The sequence below is a fragment of the Jaculus jaculus genome, chromosome 5 (assembly GCF_020740685.1).
Source record: "Jaculus jaculus isolate mJacJac1 chromosome 5, mJacJac1.mat.Y.cur, whole genome shotgun sequence".
Classification (NCBI taxonomy): domain Eukaryota; kingdom Metazoa; phylum Chordata; class Mammalia; order Rodentia; family Dipodidae; genus Jaculus; species Jaculus jaculus.
The window spans coordinates 166,279,140-166,301,444 of NC_059106.1; the positions used below are offsets into that span (position 1 = coordinate 166,279,140).

At 50.3% G+C, this 22,305-nt stretch overlaps 1 protein-coding gene across 1 annotated transcript in view; it reads left to right on the forward strand.

Moving 5' to 3' along the window:
• The window catches only part of Pde9a (phosphodiesterase 9A), a 103,636-nt gene that overhangs the window by 60,079 nt on the left and 21,252 nt on the right, over nt 1–22,305 (forward strand). Inside the window, exons 5-7 of the mRNA XM_045149628.1 lie at nt 13,319–13,373; nt 14,124–14,194; nt 20,022–20,106. Of these exons, the coding sequence (XP_045005563.1) occupies nt 13,319–13,373; nt 14,124–14,194; nt 20,022–20,106 (211 nt within the window). The remainder of the gene's footprint in view (nt 1–13,318; nt 13,374–14,123; nt 14,195–20,021; nt 20,107–22,305) is intronic.

Below are 22,305 nucleotides of genomic sequence, written 5' to 3' on the forward strand. Positions count from 1 at the left end.
AAAGTATCTGTAGAAGGAAGAAGGTATGTTCCTGGAAGAGCGCCCACCCCTGTACCTGCTGCTCAGGGTTGAGACTCCCAGGGTGGCACGCAGCTCCTTGCATCATCTGAATAGCCTGTGATACAAGCCCAGTGGAGTCACGCACCCATGGCTGACCGCCAGGAGAGGCTGGGATGGTGTGTCAACTCCAGGGCAGCACCCGCCAGCCCTGCAATAATATGTGTATGTATATATATATATATATATATTATTTTTTGACAGGGTCTCACTATGTAGTCCAGGCTAGCCTACATCTCATCATCCTCCTGCCTCAGCCACCCCAGTGCTGTGATTACAAGCACATGTCTCCATACCCAGTGTCCTGAGATGTTCTTAATGCTGCTATGGTAGGGTTAAGGCGTAAGACACAAATGTCTGTGCGGGCATCCCCAAACCACCTACCAAGGCATGCAGGAGGTTGGGGCTGGCCTGTCACTGTGGCTGGGTTTGCTCCTCAGAGCAGGACAGGACAGGTCCAGACCAGCTCAGGTGTGAGAGGACATGGACCTGGTGAAGCCGTCACTGTCCTCTGTGGTGAGAGAGAGAAAGGAGGGCTGCAGGTCATGGGGTGGCCAGACCTGGTAGCGTGCTGTGTGCGATTGCTTGTGAGGGCGGGATGACCGGCTTCCTGCCTGTCCTTTCAACCTGATCCGCATGTCCTCCTGTCGTCGAGTGACTGGAGCTCTGGGAAGACTCAGGAACTGTCTGACGCGGTAAACAGTTCCTGGAAAAGGGGATGAGGTGGGGGTAGGTTCCTTGAATGTCCCCTACAGCCGAAGGCAGGGAGGGTAAGTTCCGTCAGCCTGTGCCCTGATCTGCTACCGAGAAAACCCCATGGGGCAGGGTTCCCACCCCACTGCACACACGTACACACTGGTTAAATCCTGTTCAGGAGCCTCAAGCTGGCACCCCATGATACCCCCCCCCCCGGAATGTCCAGAGATTCAGTTCACCCAGCCCCAACCCATTCTCTTAAAGCAGGCGGGGGGTCTCTATGCTCCAAATGGATGGCGTGAGGCTGAGTTGCTATGACAGCGTCCTCAAGACAGACCTGCCCTCTGCCAGCCCCACAGATCACCCTCAAACAGAAGTCAGCTCCCCCACCCCACCCCCACCCAGCATTTGCCCCAGGGGTGCTCATCCCAGGAGCAGGCCCGTGGATGTGGCCCACTAAAGGAGCTGAAGTGACCACTCATTGGGGTGCACAGATCTGCCCGTATCACTCTCATCAGTGCCTGGGAGTACCCCAGGGGTGCTCGGAGCAGCTCTCCCACCTGCTGCCCTGTTCAGCATGCTCTGGGCTTGCACACACTCCTCATGGTATGTTAGTTCTTCTCTGGTGACAGTCTCCCTAGAGAACACAGACTGACTGTGAATGTCTGTGTCATCTGCATGGGTCAGCGCATGACAGCTGACTTCTCCTCTCAGGCTTTTTTTTAAAATCTTTTAGGGCTGGAGAGATGGATTAGTGGTTAAGGTGTTTGCCTGCAAAGCCAAGGGACCTCAGTTCAATTCTCCATAACCCACATAAGCCAGATACACAAGGTGGCGCATTCATCTGGAGTTTGTTTGCAGTGGCTGGAGGCCCTGGCATGACATTCTCTCTCTGTTCTCTCTGCCTCTTTCTCGCTTTCTCATATAAATAAATAAATCTTTTATTAATTTACTTTTTTGTTTTTGTTTTTCGAGGTAGGGATTCACTCTAGCTCAAGCTGACCTGGAATTCACTTTGTAGTCTCAGGGTGGCCTTGAACTCACAGCAATCCTCCTACCTCTACCTCCCAAGTGCTGGGATTAAAGGCATGCACCACCACGCCGAGCTTATTAAGATTTTTAAATTGAGACACATACACAGAGAGAGAAAATGAATGAGCGCAACAGGGCCTCCAGCCACTGCAAACGAACTCCAGATGCATGCTCCACTGCCTTGTGTGTCTGGCTTACCTGGGTCCTGGGGAATCGAACCTGGGTCCTTTGGCTTTGCAAGCAAGCACCTTAACCACTAAGCCATCCCTCCAGCCGTCCTCTCAGCCACTTTTTTTCCATCTCTCTTGTTGGCTCAGAACTCTGGGGCTAGAGGAATCCCAAAGGCAGCCCTGTCCAGTTGTGCTCTGTCAGCATCCCTGCCTCCTACCAGGTATTCTCAAAGCTTGAAAGAATCCTCAAAGCAAAATTACTTGCATGTGCTTTGCCTTTTAAATTCAGCGCATGGCCTACAACCCTGAGGGAATATTGACAGGCTTCATACGTAATAATGAGCTTTGGTTGCAAGGTATAGTTTTGCCACCAGGAATGACTTAACATTTGCAATTGAAAGCCGCTGTCCTCAAATCCAGGGGCTCTAAGCTCCCTTGTGAGGTCAAGGAAGTATCACATGGTTTCGTTCATGTGTGGAAACAAAAAGGGTTTTTTTAAACCCAAGGGGCTGCAAACAAACTCCAGATGAATGCGCCACCTTGTGTATCTGGCTTATGTGGGTTCCTCCGAGGGGAAAGAACGTGCTTTGAAAGCATGAGCTCCTGAGGTTGGGTCCCCGGCACCCATGTGGAATGCTGAGTGTGCTGCTGATCCCAGCTGGGGTGGGGGTGGAGACGGGTCAATCCCTAGGGCTCACTGGCTAGTTTGTCTAGCCAGATTATTAAGGTAGGGCTGAAGAGATGGCTCAGTGGTTAAGGTGCTTGCCTGCAATGCCTAATAACCCAGGTTCAATTCCCCAGTACCTTCGTAAAGCCAAATGCATAGTGGCATGGGCATCTGGAGTTTGTCTGCAGTGGTTAGAGGCCCTGATGACACCCATTCTCTCTCTCTTTCTCTCTCTGTCTCTTTTTCTCTTCTTGCAAATAAATAAATAAAATAAATCTAAAATAAATACGGTAAAAATCAGGGCTGGAGAGGTGGCTTAGTGGTTAAGGCACTTCCCTGCAAAACCTGCAGAGTTCCCATTTAAAGCCAGATGCACAAAGTGGTGTGTGCATCTAGAGTTTGTTGGTAGCAGCTAGAGGCCTGGATGCGCCTGTTGTCTCCCTCTCTTTCCTTGGAAATAAATAAAAATAAATTAAAAGATACGGTTAAAAAAAAAAAAAAGCAGTTGAGGGGCTGGAGAGATGGCTCAGCAGTTAAGGCGCATGCCTACGAAGCCTGAGGATCCAGGTTCTAGTCTCCAGATCCCATGTAAGCCAGATGCACAAGGTGGCGCATGCATCTGGAGTTCGTTTGCAGCGGCTGGAGGCCTGGTGTGTCCATTCTCACACATACCCTCTCTCTCTCTCTCTCTCTCTCCCTCTCTTTCTGTCTCTAATAAATACATTTTTTTAAAATAAAGAATTTCCTTTAAAAAAAAAAAGCAGCTAAGAGGGACACCTGGCATCAGCTTCTGGCCTCCACGAGCACATGCACACACATGTATGAGGCGCCTCCACACACATGCAAACACACACGTATGTGCAAAGGGAGGAACCCTGACAGCAGCAGAGGGACCGTCAGGGAAGATGGGGGAAGACGAGAGATGTAGACGGGAGAGCGGCCGTGACCAAAGCGCACGTCACCGTCACCGTGAGACGCTTCCTCCGGACAGTCAGAATGCATGAGCAGTCACCGTGGAAGAGTCCATTCCTAACGTGGTAGGCAGAAGCTGGGCCTCCTAGGGCAGATGGTGGTTCCCGTCTCCCCAAACACCGTGACGCTCCAGGACAGGGTGTGTGCAAGCAGAGATGTCAGGGAGAAGCTCCGGCTGCCAGCCGGCCTTAGTGACCCTGTGACAATAACAGCGGCCAGACGGGGACTCTGCTCTGCAGCCTCGCACTGCCCGGAGGCTCACTCACGCATGCCCTGGTCGCTTTCAAGTTCTGAAATCTACTGGAAGGAAGCAGTGACGGCTGCAGAAATGCCAGTGAGCAGAGGGTGGGATGGGGCACCATTGCCCGATCAGGGCTGTGTTTATGGATGTGTGGGTGGCTGGCCTTTGTGCACAGAGGTGGACTTTTACTCTTTTTCCTTGGAAAAGAATGCAGACTTTGCACTCAGATATATATCCAGTGAACTCTCTGTGTCGGGGTGTATAGCATTGAATGAAGCGGGTACTCCACTCACTTTGTTTCTGGGCCCTTTATTAAAAAAAAAAAATTATTTTTTTGGTTTGTCAAGGTAGGGTCTCGCTCTAGTCCAGGCTGACCTGGAATTCACTATTGTAGTCTCAGGCTGGCCTCGAATTCACGTCGATCCTCCTGTCTCTGCCTCCCAAGTGCTGGGATTAAAGGCATGCGCCACCAAGCCCAGCTTCTGGGCCCTTTCTGAGAACCATGGATATGGTGGCATGGTGGCATACAGGCTGAGGTGTACCTATACCATGGACCAGAATGCCAATGGCTGCCCTGGCCATTGAGCTGAGGAGAGAGACCGGGTCAGGGAAACTGGAACAAAGCCTGAGGACTGTTCATGCTGGAATAACCATGCTGTGAAGCCCAAGGAGTCCCAGCTCAGAAACCCCTTCCTGCTGCCCTTGGTAGCCACACCACTTCCCATCTGTCCCCACCAGCTCCTTCACCGTGGCAGCCATTGATCTGATCTCGTCCGTACTGTAGTTTTACACCGCAGGAGCGGCCCGCAGATGCAGCCAGGCGGCGTGGCTGTCTGATGCACGCAGGTTGATTCTGCAGCAAGGTTCGCTGCTTTTTATGCGGCGTGGGAGGAGCATGGCTGGTGTGTCCCTCACCCTGGAAGAGTGGTGTCTGGCCCATTTCCAGGTCAGGGTGACTCCAAGTCAAGTTGGTAGCACACCATGTGTACAGGCTTGTGGGAACATGGACTTTCATCCCTCTGCCCCGAGGATACTTTGCTCGTTTAGTTGTGATCGTTTTCTTCCCTGGTGTGCCCATTCCCTCTCTCTCTTTCTCTCTCTTCCCCCCACCCTTTCTTTCTCTCTCAAATAAATAAATAAAAATGTTAAAAGAACTTTAAAAAGCTTATATATTAAAAAAAAGTTTGAGCCAGGCGTGGTGGTGCACGCCTTTAATCCCAGCACTCGGGAGGCAGAGGCCACCCTGAGTTCGAGGCCACCCTGAGACTCCATAGTTAATTTCAGGTCAGCCTGGGCCAGAGAGAGACCCTACTTCGAAAAACAAAAATAATGTTTGGCAAACTTTTCCGGAGTGACTGACTGTGCCATTCTACCTGCACCATTCTACATTGCCACCAGCAAGGCATGAGTGACCCATGGTCTCTGCATCCTCCCCAAGTACCAGGAGGGATCACTATTTTTGGTCTTAGACATTTGAATAAATGTGCAGTGAAAACTGTGTGTGTGTGTGTGTGTGTGTGTTGTATGTGCACATGTGTGGAGGCCAGAGGAAAACCGTGGGTGTTGTTCCTGTCAGACTCTGTCCCTCAAAGGCCTGGAGGTCACCAACTAAGCTAGAATGGCTAACCAGTGGACCCCAGGGATCTGCCTGTCTCCACCTCCCCAGGGCTGGGATTACAAGTATGAACCACCAAGCCCGGCATCCTTACCTGTGTTCTGGGGCTAGAACTCAGGGCCTCGTGCTTGCAAGGCGAACACTTTATCCACTGAGCCATCTCCCCGACGCTCTACTTCCCACCTTCTGGTGCCTGCGGGTCCTCACCTTCTTCCCCATGCTTACTTTCCATCTGTCCCCTCTTCGGGAGTGGGCCTGCTGGTCTCTTGCTGTTTTCCCGTTGCGTTGTTTCGCTTTCTGCGGTTCTAGTAGCTCTTTAAACGCCCTGTATTCAAACCACTGTCAGATACACGCGGGGTTTGCAAACCCTCCCGCCCTGGCCGAGCTCATTCTCTTAACAGGATTGTTCTCAGAGCACGACTTTGGATTCCATGGGGTCCTGTTTAGCAAGTTCCCCCTCCATGGCTTGTGCTTTTGGTATTCCATCTAAGAACTCCCTGTTTTGCCCAATATCCTAAGGTTTTCTCCTGTGTCTCTATCATAAATGTTTTAGAGTTCTGTATTTTGTAGCCATGGGCCATTTTTTGCATTAAGATTTGTATAAACTCTGAAGCTTAAGTAGGAGATGTCTTTCTGCCTGTCTGTTTCTGCAAAAAAAAATAATAATAATACTGCCCAGATTTTGATAGGAGTTTCATTCAATTCATAGACAAATTTGAGAAGGTTTCCTATCTTTCCAATGTTGCATCTGCCAACCCATTAACATGTCTTGCCATTTATGTATATCTTTGATTTCTTTCACTAGTAATTTGGAGTCTGGGCATATAAATTCTGCGTATATTTTTTTTAGGTTTATACCCAAGTCATGGGGCTTTCTTGAGTGATTATAAACGGCACTGTATTTTTAATATAACTGAATTCTACGTGCATCATCTTCTGTCTTGTGACCCTGCTAACCTCATTTACTAGCTCTAGGAAGTCTTCTGTTAGCTTTGTGGTTGGTTTTGTAAATTCCTTTGAATTTTTGGGTTTTTTTCCAGACAGACATGTTAGTGGTAGTCAAGGGAGTTTTACCTCTTCCTTTCTGACCCGTATTCCTTTTCTTGCCTCATTGCACCAGCCAGAGCAACTTGAGGCCAGACGTCTTGCATTGTTACATTCAAGGGCAGAAATAATATCTATTTCTTTTAATCAGTTAAAGCAGTCTCTGTCTCTGTGGTAGTGTGAATGTATGCTCCCCCCGCCCCCCAGAGGTAGATCCTAGGGTCCAGCCCTAAGACGGGTTTGGGGGTGGACCTGATTTCCAGCCCAAAGGCGTGCAGACAAGGGGTCCCTGCTGTTTGCTGCCCATCCATGCTTGTTGCTTTGGGTTCTCACGGGCTGTTTGGCTGTTTCTCTGCCTAGATGGATGAAAGCAGCTTCTTCCAGCACACATGGAATATCCCCCTGGGTCTGTCAGCCTGAAATAAACCCCTTCCTCCCATAAACTGTGCCTGCTCAGAAGTTCACCCCAGCAATGTAGAGCTGACTGCAACACTCTCTATGTCTGGTTTTCTGAGAATGTTGTCGTAACCACATCTTGATTTTTTTTTTTAATTTTTAATTATTTATTTATTTATTTCAGAGCGACAGACACAGAGAGAAAGAGGCAGATAGAGAAAGAGAGAGAATGGGCTCGCCAGGGCCTCCAAGCCACTGCAAACGAACTCCAGATGCGTGCGCCCCCTTGTGCATCTGGCTAACGTGGGTCCTGGGGAATCGAGCCTCGAACCGGGGTCCTTAGGCTTCACAGGCAAGCGCTTAACCGCTAAGCCATCTCTCCAGCCCACACATGTTGATTTTTGTCAGATACTTTTTATGAGTGAATTGATGAGATCATGTGATTTTTCTTTCCTCTGTAAATGCCATTGATTAGTTTTTTGAACATGGGACCCACCTGGTGACGTCCCTAGAACAAACCTCACTTAAACCTGACGAATTTCTTAAACTGTTGGATATTTTCTTCCTAAAATTTTTCAATGGTTTTGTATGTGTGTTGGTTTGTAGTTGTTTTTGGTGGGAGTCTCTGTGGATTTGGTATCAGGCTCATGATAGCTTCATAAAATGGGCTAAGACATAGCCCCTCCTCTCCCGTTTCTTTCTCTTCCTGTTTTGGAGAGATCATTTAGAATGGTGTTAATTATATATTATTATTTGGTTGAATTCTCCAGTGATAGTATTTGGACCCACAGATTTCTTTTGGGGGAAGCTTTTAAATTATGAATCCAGGAGTCAGGTGCAGTAGCACATATCTTTAGTCCTAGCAATTGGGAAGCTGAGGTAGGAGGATTGCTATGAATTCAAGGCCAGTCTGGGCTACAGAGTGAGTTCCAGGTCATCCTGGTCTAGAACCTGCCTTAAAAAAAATCCCCCCAAAATTTTAATTTCCTTAAAAGTTTTTAATTTCTTAATTTCCTTAAGAGTTCTAGGCTGTTCAGATTACTTGTTTCCTCCGTGATAAGCAGTGGTGGCTTGATTTTTGTAGGAATTGGTCCATCTAAGGTGCTCTCTGTAAGTGTGACATTGTCACCTCATGATCCTGTGGTGACCATAGGGTGTGTATGATGAGATTCTGTGGTGATTTCCTCACGGTCTGTACTTGTGTCCTTGGGGTCTGTAGTGATGACTTCAGGTTTTTTACTAACATCTGCAGGGTCTGTAGTGAAGTCTGTGGAGCCTCTAGTACTGTCCCCAGGATCTACAGTGTTGTCTGCCAGGTCTTCAGCGACGTCCTCGGGGTCTGTGGTGTTGTCTGCCAGGTCTTCAGCGACGTCCTCGGGGTCTGTGGTGTTGTCTGCCAGGTCTTCAGCGACGTCCTCGGGGTCTGTGGTGTTGTCTGCCAGGTCTTCAGCGACGTCCTCGGGGTCTGTGGTATTGTCTGCCAGGTCTTCAGCGACGTCCTCGGGGTCTGTGGTGTTGTCTGCCAGGTCTTCAGTGACGTCCTCAGGGTCTGTGGTGTTGTCCCCTCTACTTTCCTTCTATTGGTAATCTCTCTCTTGTCTATCAAGCTTGCCAGAAGTTTGTCAATATATTGATCTATTCAGAGTCAGATCTTTGTTTCGTTGACTTTCTACACTGCTTAGTTTCTATTTCACTGTTTTCTGCTCTTGTCTTGATTATTTCCGCCATCCAGGCCTCCCTGCCTTCTTTCCTTCCCCAGTGCCGGGGGTACCAGTGCATGCCACACCTGACGTTTACGTGGGTTCCGGGCCTTGAGCTCAGGATCTCCTGCTTGCAAGAAATGTTCCTTCCTTCTCCCCTGATGTCGCGAGCTGATTTCACTCTTCTCTCTGTGGAGTAGTGAGACCTTAACTCACCAAGGTGGGGTTCTTCCTCTCTTCTAACCTACGTATTCAGTGCTAAGAATTTCCCTCTTGGCATTACTTTAGCTGTGTCCCACAGCAGTATTTTGATGTGTGTATTTTTGTTTTCATTGTGTTTAGCATATATATATTTTTTCATCTTGAGACCTCCTCGTTGACCCGTGAATTATTTGGAAATGTGTTTAGTTTGGGGGTGTTTAGAGATTGTCTTGCTATCCTGCTTTCTAGTACAGATCTCTTAGGGTAAGGGAACATACTCCATATGGTTCTGATTGTTTTTTAAACTTGTTAAGGTTTTCTTTATGGCCCAGGGTACTGTCTCTCTTGATACGTGCCTGGTAGCACCTGAAAAGAATGTGTATTCTGTTACTGTCGGGTGGCAGAGTCCATAAATGTTGATTGCTTGGTGGACTTCTAAATGTATCCAAGACTTTGAAATCATCAACTCTTAAAGTTTATGTACGCTATCACTTTTCCTCAAGATTTCACAGAGTTCACTGGGGAGGCAGTGGGCGCCTGACCTGTTCCCTGGAGGCAAGTCCTTGGACTAGCCAGCAGCATAGCCCGTGGCTGTGTAAATACTTCCTGGGTGACGGTTTTACTATCATGGTTCCAAGAGATATAACAGAGTCATTTATCTTCTCGTAGGATGTGAAAGCCAGAGTGCCTGGGGTTGTCTCATCCACCCACTTATCTGGTGATGTTGTAATTTGGGGTGTTAGAGAGCACCCCTTTAGTAATTAAGAGACACGGTTTGTTATTACTTACAGATCTGGGTGATAAACCGGGTGCCACACACAGAGGTCAGGAGTACAGGGAGAGAGACAGAGGAGGACTCATGGGCTAGCACCTCTTTGAGGACCTGGAAATTCATCCTACCAAGTTTTTTGTGGAGACTATTTATTTATTTACTTATTTGTTTGTTTGTTTATTGAGGTAGGTTATCAGGCTGACCCAGAATTCACTGTGTAGTCTCAGGGTGGCCTCGAACTCACAGAGATCCTCCTGCCTCTGCCTTCCAAGTGCTGGGATCAAAGGCTCGCAGCACTGGGCCCAGCTTTCTTGTGGGGACTTTTAACAGGTAGCTTAAACCAGGAGGCACGCGTTCCAGGAGGTTACACAGCGACTGCGAGACAGTCATGTGGCCTAGGACTGCGCATGGCGTTCAGGGTGTGGGGATCGCGGGGTGAGTTAAGCCAGCTGTGTTTAGCTGCACCACAGAGAGGTGGGGACTAAGAGGAAGTGGTTTAAAGCTGGTGTCTGTTCTGTCGCCTGACAAGGTGGGAAGTGGAGAACTAGAGGTCGGGGCGACTGCATCCTGCTCTGGGATGAAAGTCTACCTTGTACCCACAGGATATGCCACACCATGTGGCACTGGACTTCCCTACAGTGAGGCACTGAGCCCTTACTGCCCCGGCCAGTGGGGAGTTGAACAAGGACCCGAGGGGAAGTTAACCTGAATGGGAGAAGGCAAACAGACACAAGAAGGAGACCATGCTAGGTGTTTGTCAAGGCCTCGAGATTTATTCAGGCAGACATAGCTTATATATAGAAGACAGAACTTTTTTGACAATGCTTACGTGCCTAAGGTCAGTTTCACCAGGGTTGTATGTTAATCCCTCTGTCAGGCGCCCACTCCACCTAGGCTGTAGACTAAACAATGCCTTTTCAAAAATATGTTCACAGGCTGGAGAGGTGGCTTAGCAGTTAAGGCTTTTGCATGCAAAACCTAAGAACTCATGTTCGAATCTCCAGGTCCCACATAGCCAGACACAGTGATGCAAACTCGCAATGCCTCACATGCACACAAGGGGGTGCACACATCTGTAGTTTGCAACAGGCTGAAGGTCCTGGTATGCCCATTCTCTCTCTCTCAGAAAAAAAAATATGATCACTCTATGTTATTGTGATCTTTAATTTTTAATTATTTGTACGTGTGTGCGCACGTGCACGCAGGCGTATGTGGGGATGTGCATGTGCGCCAGACCCTGTTGCTGCTGCAAACAAACACCAGATGCTTTTTACCTCTGGCTCATGTGGGTGGTTTAGGAATTGTGCCCAGGCCATCAGGCTTTGCAAGCAAGTACCTTTAACCACTGAGCCCAGCCCCCTGTTACTGTTTTAAATGTTACTGTTTTAAAAGGCTGTTTTAACTCTAATAATAGGCATTATTTCTTGTTCTCTTTAGAGATAGGGAGCTAGGGAGTTGACTGAGCAGTTAAACATGCTTGCTTGCAAAACCTGCAGGTTCAGTTTCTCAGGACCCACGTAAAGCCAGATGCACAAAGTGACACATGCTTCTGGAGCTCATTTACAGGGCCAAGGGGCCCTGGTGTGTTCATATTCTCTCTTTTTTTCTGTCAAGCACAAGAAAGAAAGAGAGAAAGAAAAGAAAAGAAAAAACTTTTTAAAAATTTAAAAATAGGCCTGGTGGTTGAGGCACTTGCCTGCAAAGCTAAAGGACCCAGGTTCAATTCCCCAGGACCCACATAAGCCAGATGTGGTGGTGCATGCATCTGGAGTTTGTTTGCAGTAGCAGGAGGCCCTGGTGCGCCCATTCTCATTCTCTTTCTGTGTGCCTCTTTATCTTTCACATAAAATTATATATATATATATAATTTAAAAATAGAGACAGGATTGGAGAGATGGTTCAGTGGTTAAGGTGCTTGCCTGCAAAACCAGATGACCCAGGTTCGGTTCACCAGTATCCATGTAATGCCAGATGCACAAAGTAGCACTTGCATCTGGAGTTCATTTGTAATGTCTGGAGGCCCTGGCAGGCCCATATTCATTTTCTCTCTCTCCTCCCTCTCTCTCTCTCTCATATATCTCTCTCTGTTTGCAAATAAAGAGATAAAAATATTTTAGGGCTGGAGAGATGGCTTAGCTAGAGGTGCTTGCCTGCAAAGCTTAAGGACCCATGTGCGACTTCCCAGGTCCCACGTAAGGTAGACAAATTAGGTGATGCATCTGCAAGATCACACATGTGCATAAGGTGGCACATGCGTCTAGAGTTCTGTTACAGTAGCTGGGGGCCCTGTTGCACCAATTCTTTCTCTCTCTCTCTTACTCTTATTCTCTCTCATTAAAAAAGGGGGGGCCAGTCTGTTGGGCTTGCCTCAAAAAAAATTTTTTTTAATATATTTTAAAACCCTAGGCAGAGCTGGACATGGTGGCGCACACCTTTAATCCCAGCACTCAGGAGGCAGAGGTAGGAGGCTCACTGTGAGTTTGAGGCCACCCTGAGATTACATAGTGAATTCCAGGTCAGGGCTAGAGTGAGACCCTACCTCAAAAAAAAAAAAAAAAAAACACAGGCAGGGTGTTTCTCTGCAGCCCATCCTGGCCTCAGACTCATGTGTAATCTTCCTGCATCTACCATCCGTACAGGAATTTTCTTTCAAGATTATTATTTATTTCTCTTTTTCTTTCTTTTTGAGACAGAATCTCACCATGTAGGTGAAGCTAACTTTGAACTTGCTCTGTAGCCCAGCCGACCTCAAACTCAAAATCCTCCTGCCTTAGCCTACCAAGTGCCGGGACTCTAGACAAACACCACCATGCCCAGCCGAGGTTACCTCTCACAGAAGAGCATGATTCCATGGCACAGACATTGTCGTCTGGGCTGTGGGTCCCCACTTCACGCACAGATAGGCCGTTCAGTTTCTACCATGTTACATCATGCCGTGATGCACATCTCTTTTTTGTGCGTGTGTGTGTGTGTGTGTGTGTGTCACCATCACCAGGAGGGAGGCACTGCTCAGAGCACAGAAACAGTTTTAGCTGTCCAGTCCCATTGCTTGATTGGATTATTGAACCACTTTTTGGTTTGGTGGTTTTATTTGTTTTGACCATTGTGGAGTGTTAGACATCAAGTCAGCATAGATTCCTTGGGTTAGGGTCTCGGCATTTCGGGGCATGGACAGATGGCCGGCCGTGATGAGAAACTCTCCACTCTCCCGAGAGGACGGTGCCCTGGGCATCTCCATGTTGAGCGGGTCAGGAAACAGGAAAGAGGCAGATTACTGTCAGCCCAGGCCCTGAGCCTTGTAAAACCAGCCCTCCAGCCCGGTTTTACAGGACAGGCAACAAAGGGCCCAGCTTGCCCCACCCAGCCCGCTTCCTCTCCGCAGACCCATGCAGAGCATTGTTTTCACTCAAGAGGTGCAGTGACCCCACTTCGTCACAGTCTCTGCCCCCATAAACGGACAGTAAGGGAAAGCATCCCATATTTAGAGACCCAAGGCTTGCTTGCAGCTCTCTTATACCCGTGCTGGTACCTGGAGAACACAGGTCCGAGCTGCTAGCAAGGAACCACTGAGGACAGGCTGAGATTGGGAACATCCCAGCGAGGAAAAGGAAACTCCGGGCCCAGGGTGGCCCCAAGTGGGTGGCTGACAGAAGGCCAAACTTCCCTCCCAGCTCCCAGACCTCAAGCTGGGGTTGTGTCTGCCATCGCCTGCCTCCCCAGCCTTTGCCGCATCTGTTCTGTTCTTTGGTTTGTAGAGAGAGAAGAGCTGATCCAGGGTGTGCTGGCGCAGGTGGCAGAGCAGTTCTCCAGGTACGGTCGCCTCTGTGTGTGCATGCTCCCAGACAGGCTGTTGACGCGGGGGACTCAGGCCAGCCCCTCGCTGGAGCTGTCTGGCCCCAGCAGTCTCTGTGTGGCTGCTACACCGAAGCCAGCCAGCACTCCAGCAGACCCTCACCTCTACCTCGCTTTATCCCAAAGACCACGTCTAGTGGCCACTTGAGAACATGACCTTTGGGGCTGTGAGTTCTCACCTGGACCTTCTGGGACTTGGGGCAATCTATAAAACTCAGCATCCTTTTCCACTGAGAAGCTAGGTCCATGGAGGGCTTCCGTTTCGATCCCTGTCACTCCACCAGTTCTGAGTCGCTGTGCTAGCTTCTCACGCTGATTTCTGAATGGCACATAGATAGCATTGTCCAGAGCCCACGAATGGTTGACATACAAGATGGCACCACCAGGAAACTTAGCTGTGTCCCAGAGGTGTGCCAGGGGCTGGGCAGAGTGGGGTGTGGGGCTGGTTCACCTCAGCTGGATGAGCAGAGGACTTGAGTCTTCCAAGGGAGCCCAGACCAGAGGAAGAAAAGCCACCAGTCCCAGGGACATAGGAATTCCTTGAAATCACCTCGTAGCATCTTGGTCCCCTACCCTCCCGGGTCTCCTGGGGGCGGGGGAGGGGCCTTGCTCCTGGCAGGGAGCCATAAACATTTGCTAGGCCAAGTTCAGCTCTCGGGACTTGCTGGCTCACGTTTGTCTCTCTCCTGTCTTTTTCAAAAACCCCAGAGCATTTAAAATCAACGAGCTGAAAGCGGAAGTTGCGAATCACCTGGCAGTGCTGGAGAAACGGGTGGAATGTGAGTGGAGTTTCTTCCTTTCTGTGTTTTTGTCTTTTACTTCTGTCAGAATTAACCGCTGGGAACAGTGGCCAGGTTAGCGCCAGAGGCAAATGCGAGTGTCTTTTTCTTTTCTTATATGTGTTTGATAGAGAGAGGGAGAGAAAGAGAGAATGGGCACACCAGGGCCTCCAGCCACTGCAAACGAACTCCAGACGCCTGCGCCCCCTTGTGCATCTGGCTAATGTGGGTCTTGGGGAATCGAACCTGGGTCCTTTGGCTTTCCAAGCAAATGCCTCAACTGCTAAGCTGTCCCTCCAGCCCCCCACCCTTTTCTTTTGTACAGTGCTTGCAAAGCACTTTGTGCTACTGAAGGTTAAACAGGGCCAAACCTAAGCACATGTTTCTATTGTAAAGTAATGCAATGTATCGCACAAAATGTTGTCTTAGACATAGGAGCCCAAGAGGCCCAAAGTGCCCCACCCTGGGCTCCTCCAGAGCCTCTCCAGGGCTCAGCTGCCACTTTTGCGTAAGGGAAGAGACTGTCAACACACTACCTGCCTGCCTGGGTCTGTGATTTTTTTTTTTTTAATGTCTACAAATCGTGATCTCTTGACTTTTAATCACCACAAAAGAAAAGCACAGTGAGCAAGGGAGAGTCAATTCCAGTCTCGATTCAATTTACCAAAAATGCCTAATTCTTGGAGGGAAACAGCTTCAATGTCACTTGTGCTCCGCATCCTGGTCCGTAATGAAGGATCGATGCTTCCAGCCCACGCACCTGCCGATCCTGCAATCCGCCCCCAGCTCCACAGCCGAGGGCTCTCTGTCACTGTCAAAATCAAGCTCAGTGATCAATGAGCCCCTTGTTTATTCACTCAGGCTGAGTAAACAGGATTCAGACAGAAGGGCCATCAGAGCTGGGCATCCCAAGCCCGTCGGGCTGACCATTTTCATAAGATTTGGCTGGATGTTGCTTTTTGTACTGTGTTTCCATTGCTTGCTGTCCTTCAAGAAAAAAAAAAAAAATCTCATACCATGCAAGACCTGATTCATCGAAGTAAGTTACACTTGTTTCGTAGTCCCATACGTACTTTTCAAAGTGTTGGAGATGTTTTTCACATCCAACCTGGTCACTGGATCCCCAAAGACCACCTTGTTCTGAGGACAAAGAGGTCGCATGACCTGCTCAAGATCATAGAGTGAATGAGACAGGTAAGGCCAGTTCCCAGAACCCTGGGAGAGGAGTCATCTTCCTGCACACCTGGTGAGGAGAGGCGGCTCCGTGGGTTCCTGCACGGCACAGGTTAGGGAAGAAGTGGATTGAAGCTACCCACTCAGAAAAGGATTTTTTTTTCCTTAAGGATTTGGGGCAGGTTCCCCCTCCCCCGCTCTCCCAGAGGGGTCAAGGTCTGTGTGACATGTGTGACATTGGGGCTGCATTGCCCCTCCGGCACACCTCCCTTAGGACCTCCTCTGTCCCCTCTGCGGACATCAGAGCTGAGCCCCCAGCCTCCGTGCAAGAGAAGCCGGAGCTGGGGGTGGGGGTGCGCTTCCTGGGGCCTCCTCAGCGAACCTCGGGCCTAAACCACCAACCAAGGCTGTGTCCCGCACAGTGCTGGAGACCAGGTGCTCGCTTGGGTGCCAGCAAAGCGGGCTTCTCCAGGTGCCTGTCTCCAGGCAGCTGCCAGCCATCCTTGGTGCTTCCTGGCTGGGAGCATCTCACCCCTGCAGCGTGCCTCTGTCTTCAGCACCCTGGCCTGCCTGTCATCACGGGGCGTCCTCCCAGTGACTATGTCTCAATGCTCCCTCACACAGACACTGATCTTTGAATCCAAAGTGGTCTTATCTCAGGCTCTATCCGATTGTACAGACCTTTGTCTAAATAAGGGGCTTAGGATATAAACACTTTCTGCAGGACATAGTCCAACCTGCTACAGTGAGTGCTCGTCATTCCTGTCTTTGTCACGGGAAGCCAGCTGAGCCTCCTACCAACCCCTGATGAATGGTGGGGGGAGGTCTCTCCAGACTTGGTAGAGCCACAGCTGAAAGTCATGGAAAGGTTTGCTGGCGAGACACCGCCCAAACCTACAGACGTGTAAGATCCCCACTGCATGCATGCATGCCACACATAGCAGGTGCCTCCAGAATCCTATCTCCTGCGCCACCGCTTTCTTTTGGCCTCTTCCAGACCGGGTATGGCGTCAGCTGTAACTCTCGCCACTGCTACCTGGCACGTCCACATCCTCCTGTCCCCACAGGAGTGGCCCTGGACACGCTGGCTCTCTGCCATTGAACCCTAGCTGGCTGTAGGCACAACCTCTCCTGGCACTTACAACTCCCCATTTTCCAGTCTCCTGAGAGCTCTCCTGTAGCGTGGATATGGCAGAGGCTGCCCAGCCATCATGAGCCTGGGGGATGTGAGCACCAAAGAGAAGCCCAGAGATGCAGTGCTTCAGCTTAAAGATGAGAGTAGGGACCAGGCGTGGTGGCGCACGTCTTTAATCCCAGCACTCGGGAGGCAGAGGTAGGAGGATCGCCGTGAGTTCGAGGCCACCCTGAGACTGCATAGTGAATTCCAGGTCAGCCTGGACTGTAGTGAAACCCTACCTCAAAAAAACAAAAAAAAAAAAGAGAGAGAGAGAGAGAGAGAGAGAGAGCGAGAGCAGGGTCCTGGAGAGATGGCTTAGTGGTTAAGGCGCTTGCCTGCAAAGCCAAAGGATCCCAGTTCAATTCTCCAGTACCCACATAAGCCAGATGCACAATGGGGGTGCATGTGTCTGGAGTTTCTTTGCAGTGGCCTCTGGCACACCCATTCTCTCTCTCACTCTCTCTCAAATAAAGAAATAAAATATATTTAAAGGATGAGAGTAGGGCATACCAGGTACCTAGGGGTGAAGTGAGTGAGGCCATGTCAGGTTCCGGGGAGGAGTATGGTCTGAGGGAGGGGCTGCGGACTCTCCTGCCACATAGGCCCTACCCAGGTGGTCTGGATCTACATAGCTGGCCCATGTAGACTTACACCGTGCATGCTCACACAAACATGCACATGCATGTCATACATATATACATAGGCACACACAAACACTTAGCGTGGGCATGCAGCTCTACCTGGTCTGGGTGACTGTCATCATCTGTTTTTCTGCTTCTTAGGGCAAGAGACACTCGGCCAGCATGGGCCATCTGTAACCTCTTCCCACCCCAGTGCTGAACTTGTTGACGGGAATCCCTGCTTACTCATTGACCCTCCTCAGCTCCCTTTCCATGTAAATGTTTAGCCCTCAAGGTCCGGGATTTCTTGTGGGTTAAAGGTGATTTCATAAACAGAATAGCCAGGCTCCGGCCCTGACTGGAGAGTTAACACACTTCCTTCCTGGTGTTCTGTGGCTGGGGCATGGGGCAGCCCTGCTTGGTCCAGCCCTTTGTACCCATGCCCTGGACCTTGACCCAAACCTAAACAGTGTTGGCCATGGCCAGAGCTGACCTGGAATAGAGGTGGGCGAAGACCATGCAAACAATCTGGAAGGCTCCTTGCAGAACCAAAGCAGCTTTCTTTATCCCTCAGGAAGTGTACTTCGGGCCAGCCTTCAGAGCAGTCCTTGGAAGAAGCATTGAGAGACAGCTCTGTTCACACATCTTTAAGCACCCAGGCTGTGTTGACTCTGCAGCCAGGAGAGGGGGTTCCCTGGGGTTCCCGGAGCCTCTTTGCCTCCACCACAGGGAAGTGGAGAGGGGTGGAGGACAGGCCGTGCACAGAAACTTCTTACTTCCACCCCCTGAGACCTCTTCCCACCACGCCAGAGTCTCTTCGAGGAAGTTGCCCTTCAATTTTTCCTCAGGAGATAGTGACATGCAGAATCCCCCTGAAATCCTTTCTAAAGCCCACGAGGACAGTGCAGGGATTCCGGCTGACTAGCCCAGCCTAGGGTCCCGTGCTGATCAAGGGCCATAATGGGCCAGTCCTGGGCTAACCTCCCAGGACCCTAGCAGGACTGAGTGGCACGGGGGAGCTGTAAGTTCGGTTTGGGGTGCTTGTGCCCATTGGATGTGAGGGTTGAGCGGTGTCGAGGGGTGACACTTGTGTCTAGCCTTGGCCCAAGCAGACCCCCCCCCCCCATCATCTGTGAAAACCTGTAGGCGAAAGCGTCTGTGCCGGGTTCAGCTCTCAGGGCAGGCTTCTCTCTCCCCGATGGACTGAAAGAAGGGATGGAAAGGGCCCCACAGTGAACTGTGAGCCACTGTGATCTCGGCTCCTTGGGAAACTGAGACAAGGAGGATTGCAAGTTAAACCAGGGCCGTACAAAGGGGGAGCTCATCTTAAACGCATACGGCAAGCCAACCGGACATGCATATTCATCTCTCCTTAGATCTGCTTATTTTCCAGAATTTTCTGCCTGTCAAGATAAAGCTGCTTCGTGCTGCCGTTACTAACTTAGCCCTCCCTCCCTTTGTGCTCTGGTGCCAGAGCCACAGCTGGCAGGATGCCTTTGGAGGCGGCACCGAGACCACCATGGCCTTAGCAGCCTCTTCGGGAGTCCGTGATGCAAGAAAGCAAAAAGAACTCCACTCCAGGACCGGAGGGATAGCTTAGCAGTTAAGGCGCTTGCTCACAAAGCGAAAGGACCCAGGTTGGCTTCCCCAGGACCCACATAAGCCAGATGCACAAGGGAGCGCATGCATCTGGAGTTCATTTGCAGCAGCTGGAGACCCTGATGTGCCCATTCACTCTCTCTCTCTCTCTGTAACAAATAAATAATAATTTTTTTAAATAAAGAACTCTAGGGCTGGAGAGATGGCTTAGCAGTTAGGCGCTTACCTGTGAAGCCTAAGGACCTCGATCAGAGTCTCGATTCCCCAGGACCCACGTTAGCCAGATGCACAAGGGGGCACACGCATCTGGAGTTCGTTTGCAGTGGCTGGAGGCCCTGGCACGCCCATTCTCGCTCTATCTGCCTCTTTCGTTTCTCTCTCTGTCTGTTGCTCTCAAATAACTAAAAAGAAAAAGAAAAAGAACTCTACTGCAAAGGAGGGGTGACGCAGCATGAACAAAACGTGATGGACCTCTGTGTGGCCCACTCGCCTAGACTTGTCTCCACACAACAAGCCCTGCGCATGTCGGGCCTGTGTTTGGGTGTGCGCGTCCTCCCACCATCCAGGTAGAGGAAGAGCAGAAGTCTCCCTGGCCCAGAAGCAAGTCACCAGGACCAGAGCCAAACATGCCCTTTTGGGCAGAAGACACAATGTCCCTGTGGATCCCTGTCTCAGCTTGGCCATTTCCCCCCCCCACACACACACACACTTGGAAAGTTCCAGAAAAACCAGGAGGCTGAGTCTCACCTCTACACACAACTTGGGGCTGCAGCTCCCCTCCTCGGATGTGAACATTGTCAGGAACCCGCCAAGTGTCTCGGTTGCTGTTTTTTCCTGTAGAAAGGTTCTTGCTTATTTTTAGCAGTTATTCTGAGCCAAGCTTGATGAGAAAGGGAAGAGGATGGCATCGTGGGAAGTGTCCTTTTGCATCAAACTGAGGTGGCATTATGAAGTCGCACGAATCATCTGGGAAGAACTGGCTGATCGGGAGCTCCGTGGGAGGCCTGCCCTGCTCTCATGGAGACCTTTGTGGTGGCCCTGGGACTGTGACCCAGCCTGGCTCTGCTTGTCTTTAACATCGCCTGTTTCTTTCTGGCTAGTAAGGAGATGGGTGCAAACCAGTACACCAGTGCTCTGGGAAAGACAGTGAACCCAGGCAGGGAGCCAGAGTTCTGCCGGGACCCCTGGCTACCAGCATGGTGCGATTCTTCATGTTTATTATCCGTAGTAACCTGTTTCTGTGTCTCTTTGTCACCAGTGGAAGGACTGAAAGTGGTGGAAATTGAGAAATGTAAGAGTGACATTAAGAAGATGAGAGAAGAGCTGGCAGCCAGAAATAACCGGTGAGCTTTGCACCTGGGGAGCCCAGGGTCGGGCCAGGGAGGGCTCTGCGTGGGAATGCGTGGAAGCCATGGAGGGCTGCATTTCCCCCAATGAAAGGCTGTTTTTACCTGTTCTGGTTCCACCGTAAATGACACAGGCTGGAAGCAGCCCCTGCATTGAGATCAGCTTTTCTTCTCTTCTCTTTAAAAATACATATATACTATTTGAGAGGGAGGGAAGGAGAAAGAGAAAGAATGGATGCACCAGGGCCTCCAGCCACTGCAGACAAACTCCAGACGCATGCGCTACCTTGTGTATCTGGCTTACGTGGGTCCTGGGGAATTGAACCTGGGTCCTTAGGCTTTGCAGGCAAGTGTCTTAACTACTAAGCCATCTGTCCAGCTGACGATTAGCTTTTCTTTTTCTTTCTTTCTTCTTCTTCTTCTTCTTTTTTTTTTTTTTTTTTTGTTTGTTTTTCGAGGTAGGGTCTCACTCTGGCCCAGGCTGACCTGGAATTCATTATGTAGTTTCACGCTGCCCTTGAACTCATGGCGATCCACCTACCTCTGCCTCCTGAGTGCTGGGATTAAAGGCAGGTGCCACTACGCCAGGCACGATTATCCTTTCAATCACGTCTTATCATAAAGGGACGGTTATAGCAGGTGGGGGCTGAAAGATGACTATATGTGAGTGAGAATAACCCTTCAGCAGACCTAAGTGTTCTAGCAACTTACCCAGCTTGAAGGAAGTTGAATCTGTTTTTTTTTTTGTCAGGGGCGGGGGGCGATGTGGGAGTTGTGTATATGTGCACATGTGTGCGTGTAGAGGCGAGAGGACAAACTGAGATGTCTTCCCTCAGGCACACTGCCTCTTTTATATATATATATATTTCATTTGTAAGCAGAGAGAGACAGACAGAGAATGGGCACACGATGGTCTCCAGCCAGCCTCTGCAAACAGAACTCCAGATGCATGTGCCCCAGCAGGCTTGGGGTTCCCAGCAGGCAGCGGGGTTCCCAGCAGGCTTGGGGTTCCCAGCAGGCTTGGGGTTCCCAGCAGGCAGCGTCACACATCAGTGAGAGACCATGTGGCTCCTCAGTCCTGACAAGAGGGTGAAGCTCTCAGGCTTTGCCTCCCCATGGGAAGACATATCCAGAGCCCTGGGCTGTGTCTAGTCCATAGCAGACCCTGACCCACGAGCCTGCTGGTCTTCTTACTCCACATAGCCTCCTTCCCTGGGCATTCACCCACAGAGGGAGGACAGAGAATACAGCATCTGTGACACCCCTTGTGTCTTGTTGATGGAAGGAATCCATTTTTGTAATTTAAAATATTTTGTTTTTATTTATTTGAGAGAGGGAAAGAGGCAGAGAGAGAGAATGGGTGCACCAGGGCTTCCAGCCACTGCAAACGCACTCCAGATGTATGCGCCACCTTGTGCATCTGGCTTATGTGGGTCCTAGGGACTCGAACCAAGGTCCTTTGGCTTCACAGGCAAGCGCCTTAACCACTAACCCAGCTCTCCAGCCCAGGAATCCATTCTAATCACAGTTAGTGCACATGGAAATCCTGAATCCCTAGGAGGAAGCTCATTTACTTGTAGCCTCACCTGAATTGTGGGAAGGGAGATTGCACCCAAGCTGAGGGGAGAAGTGGTCAGTCTTTCTTCCCTGGGGAGCAGAGAAGAGGGGGCAGGGCAGGGTAAACCCTATCGCTATAACCACATGAGTCACCATGGGCCTGAAACACTGACCCCCATCCACCCACACATACACACACCCCGGCAGGGCTTCAGAGCCAAGATCCTATGAACGGTAGGTGCGTGTGCTGGGCCCATCAGTTCCCTGAGCTGGCTGCCCTCCCCTGACAGTCAGTCGGGTTTCTCTTAGGGTGTCCCAAAAGGAGGAGGAAAGAGGCTTAGCAGGCAGCTCACGTTTAGGACAGGATCAGCTCCTACTAGGACCGGCAGCTGCTTTGGTCCCCAGAACCATGCAGGCGGGGGGAACGGGGTGAGACATGGGTGGCTCCTCAAGCAGCATGAAGTGGCGAGAAGGGCGTCTGTGATCCCTGCCTTGACCATTGGCTGATCCCCGGAGAAGGGAGGGTGGGCCACCCAGGAAATGAAGGGGAGAATGAGCTGCAAATGGAATGAAAAGAAAGGGCCACTATGCCAGCTGCTCTATCAGCTGGAGGATGCTCGTTCCCGTAGCAACAGAGCG